Genomic DNA, 17,898 nt, shown 5'->3' with positions numbered 1-17,898 from the left:
AAGAATTCACAACATAATAGTTATGCACATGTTGATTAAGTTTTATAAACTAGTAACACATCTGAACTGCCCAATAAAACTGTTACAGTAAGCACAGTCCTGGCTCCCTTTCTTTCTCATATTCTGTGAGGCACTTTCCTCTTAGATTATGAAACTGAAAGGATTGTACTAAGTTCCCTGCACATTCGCTACGCACGGAATACTCGCTAAATGCTTTTCACCAATCGGATACATTTTTGGTATCACGTGATTAAACGCGGAAGTGAGCTGAGTCGTGGTTCTTTGTATTGGAGTGTCTTGATGGTGTCAACCATTTTATCGCTAGATTGCTTTGCTCATTGGAGCTACGTTCGTGTTGTTGTTTTTTTCATAAATCATAAATCTGATTTAGGTTCGAAGGGTACGACGCTGGAGCCAGACACGTTTTAAAATAACTTCTAAGCTGACGCAGTTGCAAGGCGATGACATTGGCATGGAAAAATTAGCAAGACGGTGAAATGTGATGAATATTCGAAACTCTAGCAGCTGTCGACATGCCACTTTAAACCTAAAGCTACTTTTAATAAACACAGTTTATATACTGATTATTAGCTCATGAAAAGGTCGTTATCTTCCCGACTTGTGAATTACGTCTGAGCTGCCATGCAAGGTCTTTGGTAACAGCCAGTTCGGCGGCGTGGACGGTCGAGTCAGCTTCACTGTGGAAGGCGCGGAGTAAGATGACTCGTTGAGAGTGTCGTGTTTTTCTGCTGCGCTGCTGGATTAGGGCTAGTGTCGTGAAAATGGCAGCTTTGCTTTTGCAGCGACAGGCCAGCAGGTCGTGTAAGTACATGAGAAGCTGCGACATTTGGACGTCGCCGTGTCGCCACGCGCCGCGACAGCCGGGACTCCAGAGTTGGAGCGCACATGGAAAACCTACAAAATCTGCGAATCAAACGAACGCCAGATACCTCGAGGCACGTCTGCCGCTGCGAGCTGTTATGTCGGGTTGTGGTTCCTGTGACATGCGACATGTGACGTGCCTGCTTTCTGTCTGTGTTCGCAGCATCTTCTGAACAGGACACTCAGTCTGAAGGTCCTTCGCAGCCACGTTCTGCAGAGGAACCACGACAACATCTTAAACCCGCTGGATTTGAGGAGCCTGCTGGGTAAGTTTACTTTAACTTTCCTGCGCAGCTTTGTTTTTACTCCACCACACCATGTGAAATCTTGGATAAAACGTCACTGGGTACGGTAACATTTTGGGAACCTGTGGTCAATCCAAGTTTTTATCGAACTTAAACTTTAACCGGAACTTATCACATTCTGTTATTTCGTATGTGCTTGGTTCTACCTAAAGGAAGTTGTTTGATCTCAATATTTTGTGCAAAGTTTTTGTCCCACCTAAATTGGGTTAAAGGTCCCCTGACATGAAATTTCTTTTTGCTTCATGCAGTATTTTCTATAATACTGTATCTGAAGTCACTTCACGAAATTCAGCTGTGGTGCAGAATTACTTTTGATTCCAGTCCCCCTTCACACGGTTTCAAGCCATGTCGGTCGGTGGAGCTACTTCTCTAGGCGGACAAAGCATGAGACACGGGAGGTAACCTTTCCCCTTATGACGACATAATGGGACAAATTCCAGATCCTGAACGGTTTAAGCACCTATCGCCATTTCTAGCCACTGCAGTATTAATGTTCAATAATCTCACAAAGCGACATTTCTTATTAGGGGACCTTTAAGTAAGAGTTCTGCTACAGAAATGAACTCTGTACATAATATTTCACAATATTTCAATTATTTGCATTTGAAAGCAAATAATTGTGTACTTTTACACAAGTGGAAGTGTAAAGGGATTGAAACTTTAAACCAAGTACACGATTAGTCTCCATCTGGGAAAGACTGGAATGGCTAAATTCACAAAACAAAAATTTGAGCATTGTTTCCTATTGTAGGCAGGTGCTGATTCAGTTTTGGGTGAAGATTCTCATGCCTCAAAAAGACCACGTTCCATTTGCAGCATTTTTATCATTGTCTGTGTCAGTGGTTCCTGGCCTTAGGTTCATGACCCCCCGTGCAGATCACAAGGAAAATGCAGGAAAATAGAATTACCAAAATTATAATTGTAAACATTTATTGTATGAACAATAATACACCAAAAGGATCATCAAAATAGGTGATCACATTAACAGGCCGAACGCGCGGTTGTGGGATCGATTCCTGACTCGGACCTTGTTTGGACATAGTTTGCATGCTCTCGCTCTGTACAACTAAGAATTAAGTGGTGTGTGTGTGTGTGTGTGTGGGAGAGACTTGCGGTGAGTGGGCGCCCCTTGTTTTCCGAGGTGAAACCCTTAGTAGGACCAAGCGTTTACGGAAAGAGAGTGCGTCATCACATTTACGCTTTATTAACGTAGTCATGTGCTTCTAGGGGCTATCAAATATTTCAGCACTTCTAAGTCTCGCCAGGAGAAGAAAGATGGAGCAAAGGGCAAGACTCCAGAAGAGGATGAAGGTAAAAAACTGAACCGGTTTCTTGTATCACGGAGTGTTTGGTAAGACAGCCATCATTTACCTTCTCACTCATCTTCCAGAGGAGAAGAAGCGCCGTGAGCAGGAGGATCAGATGTACCGTGAGCGCCTTCGCACCCTTTTCATCATCGCACTAATCATGAGTGTTCTGAACTCCATCAGCACTAGTGGGGGCAACATCTCCTGGAATGACTTTGTGAATGAGATGCTGGCAAAGGGGGAGGTCTCTCGTGTTCAGGTGGTCCCAGAGAGTGACATTGTGGAGATCTACCTCCATCCTGGAGCGGTCATCTTTGGAAGGCCTGTATGTTGCAGCTCTTGAGTACTAGGTTTATGAGTTGGGTTTGAATGAAGACTAACGTTGCATATCCTTTTTACAGAGACTGGCCCTAATGTACCGCATGCAGGTGGCAAACATTGACAAGTTTGAGGAGAAACTGCGGGCAGCTGAGGAAGAGCTGAACATAGATACTAAAGACAGGATTCCAGTGTCCTACAAACGTACTGGATTCTTTGGAAAGTATGTCATGGAAATTGAATTTTTATTCATTTCACCATATTTCACCAGGTTGGGATTCACCAGTTTTGTGTCAGGCTCCTTGACCCAATGAGTTAATGTTTCGTGGATGAAATGGTGTTACGTATCCTGTGAGAATTGTGGATTGTTGTGGGATCCTTCATATCAGAATATTTTTTTCTTTTTTATGGCTATAGTGCCCTTTATGCCATTGGAATGACTGCTGTTGGCGTGGCATTCCTCTGGTATATTTTCCGACTTGCTGGCATGGGAGGAAGAGATGGAGGGTTCAGTGCGTTTGTGAGTTGAATCTGCTGATCTAGTACCATTTCCATCACTGTACTGTGAATTAACTGTTTGCTGATACTGATGACAGAACCAGTTGAAGATGGCCAAGTTCACCATAGTGGATGGCAAGTCTGGTAAAGGCGTCAGTTTCAAAGACGTGGCAGGGATGCATGAAGCAAAGATGGAAGTGAAAGAGTTTGTTGATTACCTGAAGGTAAGAGAAGTATGTCAGAAGCGGTGAACCTGAGGTATTGTACATGTACCCTGACTGGATGTGATTGTTCGGTTTCCAGAACCCAGACAGATACCTGCAGCTGGGGGCCAAAGTACCTAAGGGCTCCTTGCTGCTTGGACCACCTGGGTGTGGAAAGACCTTACTGGCCAAGGCTGTGGCCACAGAAGCACAGGTGCCTTTTCTGGCTATGGCTGGGTCTGAATTTGTGGAGGTCATTGGAGGTACGACTGGATCCATTGTAAATTCATGCAGGCCATACACTGGCTTACACCGGCTTACACTGTTACCGGTTTACACTGGTCTTGTTGTCAGGACTGGGTGCTGCCCGAGTGAGGAGTTTGTTCAAAGAGGCTCGCGCCCGAGCCCCCTGCATCGTCTACATTGATGAAATTGATGCTGTGGGGAAGAAACGTTCCACCAACATGTCTGGCTTTTCCAACACCGAGGAGGAACAAACCCTCAATCAGCTACTGGTTGAAATGGATGGTATGTTGGACTACAAAGAAGCAACAAAACTAACGTAGCATGTTTACAATCAGTCAATTGCCAACCAACAACCAATGTCAAATGTTGTACTTAGTTTTCATTCATTTATTTCCATAAATCTTTGTACATTTCCTTATTAAATGATAAACGTCATGTTCGTAAGTTGTACAGCCGGCGGATGTCATGTCTCTCGCTGCAGGAATGGGCACCACTGACCATGTCATCGTGTTGGCCTCTACAAACCGAGCAGACATTCTGGACAACGCTCTCATGAGGCCTGGCAGATTAGACAGACATATTTTCATTGACCTCCCAACTTTACAGGTGCGTGCAGATGTTTGTGTGCGTGTGCATGTGTGTCCACCTATCTGATGAATATATGTGTAGTCAAAGTGAAAATGTAAATTGTTATTTAAATTATTTCCATAATTATTGTTTTTATGTTGTACTTTAGGAGAGGAAGGAGATCTTTGAGCAGCACCTGAAAATCCTTAAACTATCCCAACCAGCCGACTTCTACTCCCTCCGACTGGCTGAGCTCACGCCAGGCTTCAGTGGTGCGTTTTCTGTTGTTTCTCCGTGAACTGTGTTCCTCTAGCAGATTAAAAGCGGCTTGTGTCAAGAATCAGAGGTGACATGTTGTGATGTATCCCTCCAGGTGCTGACATTGCAAACATCTGTAATGAGGCGGCACTACATGCTGCCAGAGAGGGCTTCAAGTCCATAGACACCTTCAACTTTGAGTATGCTGTGGAGAGAGTCATTGCAGGTAAGTTGTCCAGATCACTTCTAAAAACATCTTTTGCATTTGCATACTTCCCTCCAGTCAAGAATGGTTCGATGTTATCGTTTTTGTGTGTGTACGCATTCTCAGGGAGTGTGAAGAAAAGTAAGATTTTGTCCAAAGAAGAGCAGCGGGTGGTTGCGTTCCATGAATCTGGTCATGCTCTGGTGGGGTGGCTGCTGGAACACACAGAGGCAGTGATGAAGGTGAGAATGAGGCGCTCACATGTAGACAGAAAGGTATGACAATTTCCTTTAAGGTGACAAGAAAAATGTTTGCGGTCCAAGATTGTCTGAGGTTTGATGCACTGGCTGCAGTGTTGGGAAAATTAATTTGGAGATGTGACTTGTAACAATTACAAGTTAATTACAAGTTAAAATTGTAATGGTAGTGTAATTATTTTAATTCCTATAATAACTAATGAAATGTTATTTCTACACAACACCATCACTCTCCACCCAAAACCCATGTTTAAAGAAAGTGCCAAAAATAATCAGAAGAAAAAAACAAGCAAAAACAAAAATGGTGACCAACAGTGGAGGTGCAAACCTCCAGTATAAGACATACAAACTTTGAATTGCAAATTCCCAAGGGGCAATTTAAAAGGCACAGTGGAGAAGCGTACATATATAAGAGTTGTAATATTTCACTCAACAGATAACCCACAATATTTTTTTTAAAGCAGGGAACAAGCATTGATCAGCATAGGATGAGATTCAATGGTGGTATAATTACACATTTCCTATAGTAGTGTGTGTGTTTGTTTTTTTTGTTTTTTATATATATATATATATATATATATATATACACACACACACACACACACACACACACACACACACTGATTACAGGGCCTCTTCCTTAACCGCTAGGCCACCACTGCCCCATTTTTTTTTTATTTTATATATATTTCATTTCAGAATTTATTTATTTATTTTATATATATATACACCCTTCTAGGTGTCGATAGCCCCTAGGACCAACGCAGCTCTGGGATTTGCACAAATCCTCCCTAAAGACCAGTACCTGTTCACCAAGGAACAGCTCTTTGAGAGGATGTGTATGGCATTGGGGGGAAGAGCATCCGAGGCCATCACCTTCAACAAGGTTACCACAGGTATTGTTCTTAAGGCATAACAGCAATTTTTTAAGGCAATTTTATCCCAATCCCATCCCAATCCGAACAGGATTACAGCACTTTGTTTCCTTGTCTTCAATGATGGAAAAAAGTTTATGCAGAGCCAGAAGGCAAGAAGCTCCTCCCACCACAGCAACCTAAAAGAGACACACAGAGACACAAACATAGGTGGAAGCATACGGCCCGACAAAACTGGGACATAAGTTATGCATATCTGATCTAATGACAGCTGTACAGTTATATTATATTTGAAATATATTTATTAAGAGACTATTGATTGGGTAAGTTAATGCTAGATGCTGAATGTTTGTTAATGTAGAATGTTGATGCTAGAAAACAGATCCCATGTTTTTTTTGGGAAGAGATGAGGCAGAAGTTCTGCTCTCTCATGCTGCAAGTCAGTTGTTCAGGTTTGACAAGCTGACAGCTAGAGAGACGAACCCATGAGAAACCATTATTTGTTGTCATTTTATATAAAGACTACAACAATTTTGTGTGTTAAATCTGTGTGTTAACATTTCTCATACGTTTACTCAGTGTCCTCTACATTTAACCTATCATGAACCATGAGCAGTGGGACATTAACCAATGCATATCAAAACCACTTTAATTTATGAACACAAGATAGCTGTAGAGGTTGTGTGTAAATCTCATGCAGTGTACCATATTCAGTAACATTCATTGAGCACAAAATGGAGACAGATTTTAATAAAAACAATGTGATCTCTAATAGGTTATGTTCTCGCTCTGGTTCAGGTGCTCAGGACGATCTGAGAAAGGTGACACGGGTGGCTTACTCCATGGTGAAGCAGTATGGCATGTCACCCAGTGTCGGACAAGTGTCCTTTCCTGAGACAGAGCAACAGGGTGTGATTGGCCGTCGACCCTTCAGCCAGGCCTTACAGCAGCAGATGGACCATGTGCGTTACTTCCCAGCTCAAAACATAGAAATGATGGGTGTTTGAAAATATCCATACAGCAATGTAATGCAATATTTTTACTTAGTGATAGTGTATCGATACAGGGTAATCAAATATATTAAAAGTCTAAAAACGCATTAAATTCGATTTCATTCCAGTATATCAGTTTTAACATTGTCTTGTGTTTTGGCAGGAAGCGAAGATGCTGATTGCTCGCGCCTATAGACAAACTGAGAAGTTGCTGTTGGACAATAGGGACAAGCTGATAGTAGTGGGTGTTTCAGTATTTTTGGATATATTCCCTCCAGTTCTGGCTTTCCTGGACATAACTGGATAACACTGAAGCCTGCTCTTTATTCCCTCTAAAGCTTGCCGGAGCTCTGCTGGAGAGAGAGGTGGTGAACTATGATGACATTGAAGCCCTGCTGGGGCCACCTCCCCATGGACCCAAGAAGATGATTGCACCCCAGAGTTGGATTGAGGCTGAAAAAGACAAGCAGGACACTGGTGAGGAGGAGCCTCGCAGATCCCACCCGCCTCCCAGAAAGGATGAGGAAGAGGATGTAATTACAAGGCTGGTCTGACCATGAGCTGATGTCTTGTGCATTTGTGACACACCAACAACTGATGCTATTTCATTTAAATATATCTGCACTGTGAAAAATAATGTATGATTTTGTGTGTTGAATGAAGGCCTGAGTGAGTGGGACTGATAAACCTTCTGATGCTGATGTAAAAAATAAAGATCACATTGTACATGAAAACATTTATTTGGCACAAATGACTGGTTTAGGATAATGCTATAATTGATATTTAAACTGAACATTGTATGAAACAAATAGCACATTACAAAATCACGTAATTGATCAGATGATTAAAATGAACATCAAAACTACTTGTTTGAAAAAGGACAAATGCAAAAGTAAAAAAAGATGCACCGATATAAATAATAATAATAACTTTTCATTGTAAATAAAATGCTTAGAGTGGACAATAAAATCACACACTGGACAAAATTATATACATTATAATGTATAAAATAATGTATTCATTATATACATTATTTAAAGGGATTGAAAATCCTGAATGCTGTCGTTCCCTTGCTTGCCTCCTGCATCTGATCCCAGTTTAAGATTTAAGGACACATGAAAAGCAGCTATGGATTAGGAAATGCAGCACCAAGGGCAGAAAAAAAACAGCATTCAGCATTTAAAGTCCTAATTTCACTACATATGTACAGCCTGTGACCCCCACAATATAGGAGACTGAAACAGATTTGCGCTGGTATTTATATTCCAGTTTGGCTCAGTTTACATCTCAGTGATGGAAATTAACTTGGAGAAAGACAGCGACTGTGTTTGTGTTAAAGATATTTGATTGATATTTTAATACAAAATCGTTCAGAGCAGCTTCAACGAGGGTCATACATGTTGGCTAGTTTTTTGAAGCGTGGACCCCAGTCATTGAGGTAGTCATAGTCCTGGTCCCCATCAGAGCTGCCAGAAGCGATGGAGCTCAGACTGCCAGCCAGTGACCCATCACCCTCGTAGTCGTAGATGAGTGCTGTATCGTAAGGTGGTACATTAGGGTCATGATCTGCCACATCCAGACCCTGCACACAAAAAACCCAGAAAGATTCATTACATCGATCGCATTTAGCAGACGCCCTTATCCAGAGCGACTTACAATCAGTAGTGACAGGGACAGTCCCCCTGGAGGGTACGTGTCTTGCTCTGGGGCAAGTAATGGTAGTAAGTGGGGTTTGAACCTGTGACTTTGTGGTCTTCTGGTTCATAAGTGAGTCTGTTACCCACTAGGCTTCTGCCACTCTTTAATCCTGTGTGATCTCATACACATAAGGTGACATGACCTAAAAATAACCTCTAAAATTCTGCAGCCACATTCACTCCACTGGTACGCAGTGAACTCACATCATTGATGAAGTCCTCGATATCAGTGTGTTCTGTTGGGTGTCTGCGTGGATATGAAGGGGAGGGTAGGTTGTGTGGAGCATCTCTCCTGAGTGGCTGTTTTCCTCTGTGGACACTGGAGCCTGGAGGCATGAATGGGGACGGAGGCATGGCATTGTCGCTGGGGTTCCTCAGCAGGTTGATGTTAAATGCGTTCTTTAAAATTCAGAGGGAAAAAATGGTAATTAAATAATATTAATGTGTGATCCTGTTCAGTACCTTCCACAGATTATCTGTCTCGAGAGAAATAATAAATAAGCTGATTTGACTAAACTGGGCCACCTCGACTTTCAGAAAATGTCTGAAAGTCTCTGTTCTGTCTCTGATACGTAAAACATTCAATGAAACCTGCCAAGACTACTCTAGACTACATGAAAATATTCTATTGCTAAATTGTCACAGCTGTCAATTATCCCTCACGAACCACTGTGCTTTACATCTTGGACAGTACAATGTCTAACCTCATCCTGCTCCCCTCCTCCTTGTTCGTCATAATTGAGGACATTATCCCGAATATCGTCATCTGACACCCCCACCAGCAAACCCACTCCTTTCTTCATGTAATGCCTGCTGCACACCCTCATGGTGACCGCAAGCAGCAGCAACACTGAAACACAAAGATGCAGCAATGAGTGATGCCGTTGTTTCTGAGACCCATTAGTTGTATTTGTATGCCTGGGTTATACTTACAGACCAGAATAACGACAGACACCACTATAATAATAGTAGCAAGGAAGCTGAACCCTACTCGCGTGCCAAAGATGGCAGCAGAGGTGGCTGCACATTCACCATTGCTATTGCATGGACACACGGTCACATTGACATGTCCAGAAAAGGTCATTGACGGGTTTCCTGAATCTGAGACGGACACAGGAATGGAGAACTGTCCATAATTCAAGTTCATTAGAGGTTTCAGAACAGCATGGGTTTCTGAAAAAAAAAGAAATGGGGAAATAAATTATACAGGTCGTTCTGGATAAGGCCATCTGATAAGTGCTGTAAATTTAAATAAATTAGGTTGTCCCACTTAACCTTCTGAAGTACATGATCTGGTGTCAGCCACATCTTTCTCTGAGTCCAATTTTGAGTTCCACATATGTCTAGCGATCATTTAAATTTATCTTAGGTGTGAGTGTGTGCCCTGTGGTGGGTCGCCAACCTCACCCTGTGCTCAGAATCCAAGGATGGGATAAAGCGGTTAAGGAGACTGAGTGAGTGAAGTTGTGCACTTTGTGCTTCTCCTTGTTACAGCTATGTTGGTAAAAGAAAGCCTTGGCTGATTTAATGGAGGAGGTATAATACATTTTTTAATTAATCTTTCTAAATATAGCTATATATTGCACAGAAATGTAGCCTTTTAAATTGTAATCCTTGATTGAAGTGCATTTTTTATTCTCATACCGTTTATTTGGCTGAGGGTCCAGTTGGCCTCATCAACAGGCATGCCAAAGTGGAAGGGTGCAGCATGAGGAGACATGTCTTCATCCATAGCACTCAGCAGCAGGCCCATAGGTTCATGATCACTGCACATTGTGCCTCTCAAGGGGAAGAGCTGAGGAGCATGGTCATTCATTTCCAGCAGAAAGATCTCCAGGTTACCGCTTGTTGAACTTTCAGGAGCATCTGTAATGATAAAACTTTCATTCATGAAATACAGCCTCTGGCCCGGGGTACAGAGTGTTTCCAAGCAAGTCTTGATGTGTGTCCCTATTATGAAGTCAGATGTATGTAGATGAAGTTGTAGCAGTAAAATAGTGGCAAGATCATCGGCACTGAAGCTTCACTGTAGAAGACTTTAGTTATGCCTTTATTGGTGTGCCTAGTGGATAAGGAAACGGACCCATAATGGGAAAGTTGTTGGTTCCAATCCCGAACTGCCAAGGTGGCACTGATCAAGGTACAGTCCCCACACAATGCTTCCCTCATGGCTGTCAACTATGGTGATGGGTTAAATGCATGTTTTTTTTTTTTTCCAAAAAAAAAAACTAAAAGAGGCAGCAGCACGTATGGCGGACTTCAGGAGTTATCGCACGAGAGCAAAATGGAATATAACATTGCACGGTGTATGCCCATCTGAGGAACCTGATACCGGCTCATTTGCATACCAACAGTGATTGGATGTTTCACAGAGGGAAGGAGTGAACATCTAATTTGTACCTTTTACAGTGGATTTTTCAGCTACTGAAGTAAATCTTGTCGATATTCAGTTTGTGGGTGATCTATTCATTTCTTTCTCATCTTCTCAAAGTTTGATTTGAGAGGGCAGAGACCATGCACACCCACTCATATAAATGGAATTGTCAGAGGGCAGTGGTCCCAACCAACAGTCCTTTTTCATATTGTCCTACAAATTCTCCAAAGTACTTCCTACCAGACGTCAAGATCTGAGTTTGGTGCCTTGAATGCAAATAAAGTCAGTATTTGACTGATTTTGACCAGAGGCAAGTTCCTGGTTTTCCTCTAGACTGATTTGTGATGGGGCATTGTGCATCACTCACCAGCATCAGACACTTTGATTGTAGCATGATAAATATTCTTCCTCACACTGGGAGAGCGAATGTTTAACACCTTCCTGGTGGTGATTTCTCCAGTGTCTTGGTTAATGGACAGCCACTTCTCTGGATCATAACTAATCTCAAACCTGACCAAAAAGACCTCTGTTTATTGGTTTCGAAGACAGTGAAGTAAACATCAGAATAAAATGCGTAGGCAGTGTAAATGGGAGTTATTTTACCTGAGTTTGCTGTTGTCGGGGTCATGGGCAATATTTGTGGCCAGAATGGTGCCTGGTTCAACAGACTCAGGAACATTCAACTTCAGGGGGTCTTTGTAGAACTGTGGAGCCTCATTCTCATTCATCACCACTACTTGAACTGTTGCGCTGCTTGTGGGTGCATCTGGGGAAATGTTGTGTAGTGGGGCAACATTTGCCACCGTCAGGATCAGCTGGTGCTCCGCCTGGTTCTCAAAGTCCAGTGGCTGTCAAAAGTCACAATTTAACTTGTAGTGAGTTAGAAATCTCTCTTAATGCCCCTCACTGGCACATTTTACAGAGTCCAGAAAGATGTGTCTTCTTTTTTTATCTTTCATAAAGAAGACTCACGTAAATGTTTGGCTTGAGCTTTTAATGCTAGTTTCATCCTTTCAATGTCATTGGTCCCTGATCAGCTGGCCTACTGATTCAGAATGACTAAACTGAACTCCAACTCACCTTAATGACTGACAGGATTCCTTGATTGGAAACAGGATCACTTATGATCGCAAAGTGTCTGCCTGGGTCTCCATGGGCAATGGTGTACTCAACCTTCCAGTTCCTCCCACCTGGTTCATCACCATCCATGGTGTCAACTCTCCCAACTTCAGACATGTGTGTGTTCTCCTTCACATTGAATGTGTACTGCAAGCAGAGGTTAGGTGATCCAGTCAGTTCTACAGAATACCCCGTCTCTTTAGAGAGAAGCTAAAACGTGATATCCAAATCTGCACACAGCCAATTTCATTTCCACCTTGTTGGTGTCAGCAAATTTTGATTTTGGTGCTCATGATATAAATGTATGTTAATGTACAGTTTGCATTGGTCAAATTCTTTCACTTTACAAGAGATATCTGGATTGTTTCTGGTGTGTGACTATATATTATATATACTATATATATATTATATATTTTGAATTGCTATCTGTTAATGCCAGAACAGTGCAAACTTGTAAGCAGTTAAAAAAAAAAACATTGACAATAGCCACTTTCTGAAAAAGAAAGATAAAGAAATGATTCTGAACATCACAGTTTGAAATAATGATACTGTGACTGGGTTAGAATTTTGGTTGTCACTGTTTCTACAGCCTCTAACTATACAACTTAACTAAAAACTGAGCACGAAGGGAAGATGGACCTAATAGAGGCTAATAGAAGAGTAAAGGGGCAGGGGATAAAATAGGTCACTGTGGACCCTCTAGTGTAGATCAAGTGGTGAGTATAAACTTTTGAGCATTACTGTGCTGCGATTGAAGCGTGGGCCGTGGTTGTTGATGTCAGTGATCTCAATGGTGGCATAACCAACACTGGCCAGGCCAATCCCAGACATGTCCGCCACTTGAAGTGTCAGTCGGAATTTCTGCACCACCTGAGAGGGAAAAATAGCACCAGTAGAAAGGTAGCAGTGCAAAACTGATACAACAGTGATCATTTTCAAATGAATGACAAAATAAAAACGAATTAACATCTAATTATTATTTATTCCATTCTGGGCCTGTTTATGAGTAATGAGCAGCCACAGACCCACCTTCCTGTCCATGCCCATGAGAGTGTAGATCTCCCCTGTTTTATCTCGGATGCCAAACACAGTCTGGTTGATGCTGTTTTTGGGGAAGCTTTGCTGGGAAATGATAGAAAAACTCAGGGCAGCATTTTCCGTGGCTATATCATCTGCATCTGTTGCGGTGACCCGCATGACGGAGGTTCCTAATAAAAGAGCCACAGGTTCCAGAGGTTACGTATGTTTAGGACTTTTGAGCAACACCTGGCACAGGTCATTTTAAAGGGAATGTGTTCTATGTATGATGCATGTGAAAAATAAAAGCTGAAAAATTTTAATAGAATAAACTGTACCTGGTGGGGCAAACTCCGGGACGGAAGCGAAAAACTCAGGCTGTGTGAATACAGGTCTGTTATCGTTCTGGTCCAGAACATAGATCTCTATGGTGGTTGGGTTTTCCAGCCTCTGCCCACTGGGTGACAGAGCAAAGGCCTTGAGCTGTGGATACACAGATGCCCCACAATTCCACAGGAACAATCAGGCACAATGATATTATAGTGCCAAAACATAGAAGAATCAAAATTACTCAGTTGTCAGGGGTTTCAGGTCATCATGGAAGGACTGCTCAGACCTCATTACCTTGAAACTGTTGTGTGTCTCTCTGTCTAGTGGCTTCTTGCTTTTGATCCATCCTGTTTTCTCATCAATCTCAAAAAAGTCTTTGGGTTCCTGGTTGACCCCTGGTCCATCAAGCTTGTAGATAACTTCACCACTAAACACCTTGTCTGATTTAATCTGGAAAGGAGAGAAGAAGATGATGCTAGACAATTGCTTTTCATTTCTTTCATTGCGGTTTCACACAAATATGTCCTCTGACAATGACTATATCTCTAATATATCAACAATATTAAAGACTCGATGAAAAGTACATTTCTCATGTTAATTAAAAATGTTTAATACAGTGTTGAAAATATGTAGCAGAAATAGAATTTTAAATAGAATTGCTAAAAAGAAAACAACTACAATTTTGAAGCGAAGTCTCTCAATGCCACAATTGACACTTTCAAAGATACTTCATTTCTATGTTCTCCTTTTTTCCTTTTCCTGAGCTTTACAAGAAATAAATGTCATTGTTATACCTGAACCAAGTTTTCTGGGATTATCTTGCTGTTCTCTGAGACGCGGATGGGAGGGATGATCCAGTCCCTCTTCACTCGGCTCAGGACTGAGACCCCAGTGCCCCCTTTTGCCTGTTGCCATGGATACAGAATAGCTGGGTCCAGATCTGAAGGTGAACTGCTCCACACCTGCAGCACACAGTAGAAGTGGGTCGATTTGAATGGATGTAAACTGGTCCAAAAATATATAAAATTATTACATTTCACATTCGTAATGTGGTATTTTGTATGCTGGAAGAGACTGAAAATATGTGAAGACTGAAGATAAAATTAGACACACACAGCTGTTGCATACTGTTTTCTTTTCTGACCCACACCACTACTTGGCACCACATAGGGTCTTTAAAGCCAGTCTGCACCTGACCATGGGGTCAGAGGTCATGAAAATTTGCTACAGCACCAAAATTCCTTTCTGAACAGCCAGGTCTGCAAGAGTGTGAATCAGGTTATTTTCTGAATCACACACACACACACACACACACACACACACACACACACACACACACACACACACACACACACACACATTATTACTGTAAATCAATTTTAATTTTTAAAAGTTATTAATTACAAATGTCTTTGCATTGAATTTACAATTCCTTGTGATTAACGTTTCTATCTAACATGTGAATGATTAACATGTAAAGTTTGACAGCCCTGGTTATTATATGTCTACACCACCGAATGAACTTGTGGTAAAGAGGTAAAATGTCTGGAATCTCTATGTGATGATGATGTCTGTGGAATGGGGTAGAGCAGAGCTTTGTGTGGATGGATTACATTGGGGCTTGCCTCTGTAGAGCCGATGGAGAATGGCAGCCATGCTAGGCATGTGCTGGCTGAGTTTGAGCTGGCTAATCTTAGAATGGCAGATGTTACCAACAGTAGGGCGATGCAGGGCAGAAGTTGAGAGAAGCTGGACTTGACAGACTCTGATGTGCATTCTTACTCAGGTCATTTGTCCATATATGGAGCTTGGATCAGTTCAGATGGTTGATTTATCTGATTTTCAGACTTAGGCCAGCATCTATCACTTAATGCTGAGTCCATGCTGACAACAACTTTAATTTGAACACATCTCCACATTTAGTTTGAGCCAATCATCCAAAAAGAGAGCATGGCGCCAACTGTACTGGCACAACTGTGTTCCAAGTTAAGTGCAGAGGGATCTTTTGTACACTAAATCTGGATACTGGGTTTCACCTCAGCTGAAGTTTGCAGTGTTCTGATGTCAGAACTGAAACATGTTCAGGTTCTGCTCTAGATTAATCAAACTATTTATTCATTCTCAAGAAGAATAATGTTGTTATTCATGGACTGAAAATTACGAGAATTGTGTTAACTGTGTTAATACAGCAATCAATGATGCCTCCAGTTTTCATTGTAAGGTCTGAATATCCACTAAACAAAATGTAATTAAGCATGGATGTTTGAGTGGTGGAAATTTTTTAAAAGTTTTCATCTACACTGTGTCATGATGTAGCTGCATCATAACTGGCGTAGCTGGTGCTGCATGTTTTATGTCTGAATGGATGAATAAAGGCATTGTGGATTACATGGATGTTGACCTTTTGGTGACCTTTTTTTTCTCAGTGTCTGAGAATACTAGCGATTGTAAGTCACTCTGAATAAGGGTGTCTGATAAATGGCGCCAATGTAAATGTCTACAACGGTCCCTTCAATATCGTGTGTCAATTTTTGGGGAAGACACCTCTGCTACGTTAATTTAAACAGATTATGCAGTGGTGGCCTAGCGGGTAAGGAAGCGGCCCCGTAATCAGATTGCTGGTTCACCGCCAAGGTGCCACAGAGGTGCCACTGAGCAAAGCACCGTCCCCACACACTGCTCCCCGGGCGCCTGTCATGGCTGCCCACTGCTCACCAAGGGTGATGATTAAAAGCAGAGGACACATTTCATTGTGTCACCATGTGCTGTGATGTGTATGACAATCACTTCACTTTCACTTTTTAAAACAGCATGGTAATACACATTTACACACATCTAGAGACCAATGTGTGTTTATGTCAATTTTATGACCATTTGGCTCAAACATATTGGTAATGAAGAAATCACACAGTTCAGGAAACCATGTAATGTATGTATGACCTGCTCCTAAGGAATAAGATGCTGGAATGTTTCTTTGAAACAAATAATAAAAAAAAGGAGAAATATGGTGGAAGTGGAGGGTTCAGCTGTTGCCTGACAGCTGGGCTGAGTGGCTCATTCCTGACTGTATGAATCCAGTTCTGTGAATTCATGGTCAGTATTCCAAGCCCTCCCCCTCAGCTGCAGCACAAATGGCGCCCTGTATGAATGTGGGAACAGCTGCAAACAATCCTGGAAGAGAGCCACCATTCACTTAAGCAACAGCAGATGGCCTGATCTTAGCATTATTACCTGAAGCATTATGGGAAACTCCTTGCTCTATGCATGGTAAAGCTGCATTACAAAGCATCTTGTACTTTAAAACGGGGGAAAGGCCCCTCTATGTTTCCTCTGAGGCTGGAGGAAATTAGTCTGGGCTGTGAATAGCATCCAGATCAGGTCCAGGTCTGAACTGCACTGTAACAGCAGTTAACACCGTTAAATAAAGCTGAAGACCCAGTTTGTGTTGTGATGGGTATGACAATTATCAATGGTACCAAATTAAACATTTGTCCTGAATTAATTGCTATTCTTTCATCTTTTCATGTTTTCAACCCAACATCATTCTTTCTGCTACATAGCATAAACTCTGCGGATAATGGATTGGGATTTTGTATATTTCTGACTGGCTCATTGTGGCATCTGCACTTCTCTGTTTGTATGAGAAGGGCTTTCAGCCATCACTGTGTAACTCAACGCCCCGACTTCCTGTTTAGGTCGGCCACAGTGCTGAAAACTTTGTCAGTGGCCCAATGAAGTCAGAGTTCAGCGTATTTGAGGTCATTTTCATGCCATTAAACAGATTGCCATGAGTAAATGACTTTTGCAGATGTGGCTCCAGATTACATGTAATAAAGCCAGAGACATAGAAGCCAGAGAAAGGTTTTCAAAACACTCAAATAGTTTCATGCTCTGAACTATTGAATTACAAAAGTTTAACACAAATAGACTTGCTCAATCACCCATGAATAAGCAATAAATAATTATAAAACGATATATAAATCATATAACGATAATAAGAATTATTCCTGCTTCCCGTTCCGTGCATAGCCAAGAGCCCAAGGCTCAACACAACTTCTGCTCAATGGAGTAACATTTACCTGGCAGAGAAGAGTAGCCAATGTGCAGCAGAGTTTCAGCAGCAACTTCAAAGCCATTGTCATCTGGTTCTGAACTGGAAAACCGTTCCCTCCAAAGTCAGGACGAACAGCCACTCCAGCCTCTACTAGTGCATCTCGCTAACTCTCATGTCTGGGGTAGTGTGTTGGGGTATTTGAGTGACAGCACATGTGTGTCGAGGTTGCTTGGGAGGGCTGAAACCCTAACCCTCTCTTGGTCTGAGCACGAAATTGGGAGGAGGGATGGTTTGAGGATGATCGTTGACTTGAGTGTGAAAAATAATACAGGAAAAAAGCATGATATGTCTTGAAGTGAAATACCTCCTGGATGAGAAGCAACCACTAACTGCC

At 42.0% G+C, this 17,898-nt stretch overlaps 2 protein-coding genes across 3 annotated transcripts; one reads left to right on the top strand and one right to left on the bottom strand.

Annotated features, from left to right (window-relative positions):
• Positions 1 to 280: 280 nt before the first annotated feature.
• Positions 281 to 7,647, top strand: spg7 (SPG7 matrix AAA peptidase subunit, paraplegin). Of its 2 annotated transcripts, XM_028956797.1 has the most exons (18): positions 281 to 714; positions 804 to 956; positions 1,046 to 1,148; positions 2,415 to 2,498; positions 2,578 to 2,819; positions 2,896 to 3,035; positions 3,230 to 3,332; positions 3,409 to 3,534; positions 3,614 to 3,776; positions 3,868 to 4,041; positions 4,241 to 4,365; positions 4,496 to 4,598; positions 4,700 to 4,810; positions 4,916 to 5,031; positions 5,786 to 5,942; positions 6,720 to 6,883; positions 7,077 to 7,154; positions 7,252 to 7,647. In XM_028956797.1, the coding sequence occupies exons 2-18, from the start codon at positions 831 to 833 to the stop codon at positions 7,465 to 7,467; spliced, it is 2,331 nt and encodes a 776-aa protein (XP_028812630.1). In that variant the 5' UTR covers positions 281 to 714; positions 804 to 830; the 3' UTR covers positions 7,468 to 7,647. The 2 variants fall into 2 exon arrangements, with proteins under 2 accessions (XP_028812630.1, XP_028812629.1); XM_028956796.1 differs by having other exon boundaries at positions 281 to 956.
• Positions 7,648 to 7,823: 176 nt separating this feature from the next.
• On the bottom strand, positions 7,824 to 17,690 carry cdh15 (cadherin 15, type 1, M-cadherin (myotubule)). Its single transcript, XM_028956795.1, has 14 exons — positions 17,530 to 17,690; positions 14,245 to 14,412; positions 13,745 to 13,900; positions 13,459 to 13,603; positions 13,133 to 13,311; positions 12,845 to 12,973; positions 12,065 to 12,250; positions 11,588 to 11,832; positions 11,352 to 11,494; positions 10,255 to 10,476; positions 9,544 to 9,783; positions 9,315 to 9,460; positions 8,815 to 9,009; positions 7,824 to 8,495 (listed from the first exon to the last, which is right to left on the bottom strand). The coding sequence occupies exons 1-14, from the start codon at positions 17,590 to 17,592 to the stop codon at positions 8,295 to 8,297; spliced, it is 2,418 nt and encodes an 805-aa protein (XP_028812628.1). The 5' UTR covers positions 17,593 to 17,690; the 3' UTR covers positions 7,824 to 8,294.
• Positions 17,691 to 17,898: the final 208 nt, after the last annotated feature.

Source organism: Denticeps clupeoides, chromosome 16 (assembly GCF_900700375.1).
Source record: "Denticeps clupeoides chromosome 16, fDenClu1.1, whole genome shotgun sequence".
NCBI lineage: Eukaryota > Metazoa > Chordata > Actinopteri > Clupeiformes > Denticipitidae > Denticeps > Denticeps clupeoides.
This window is presented reverse-complemented; position numbering and strand designations above follow the sequence as displayed.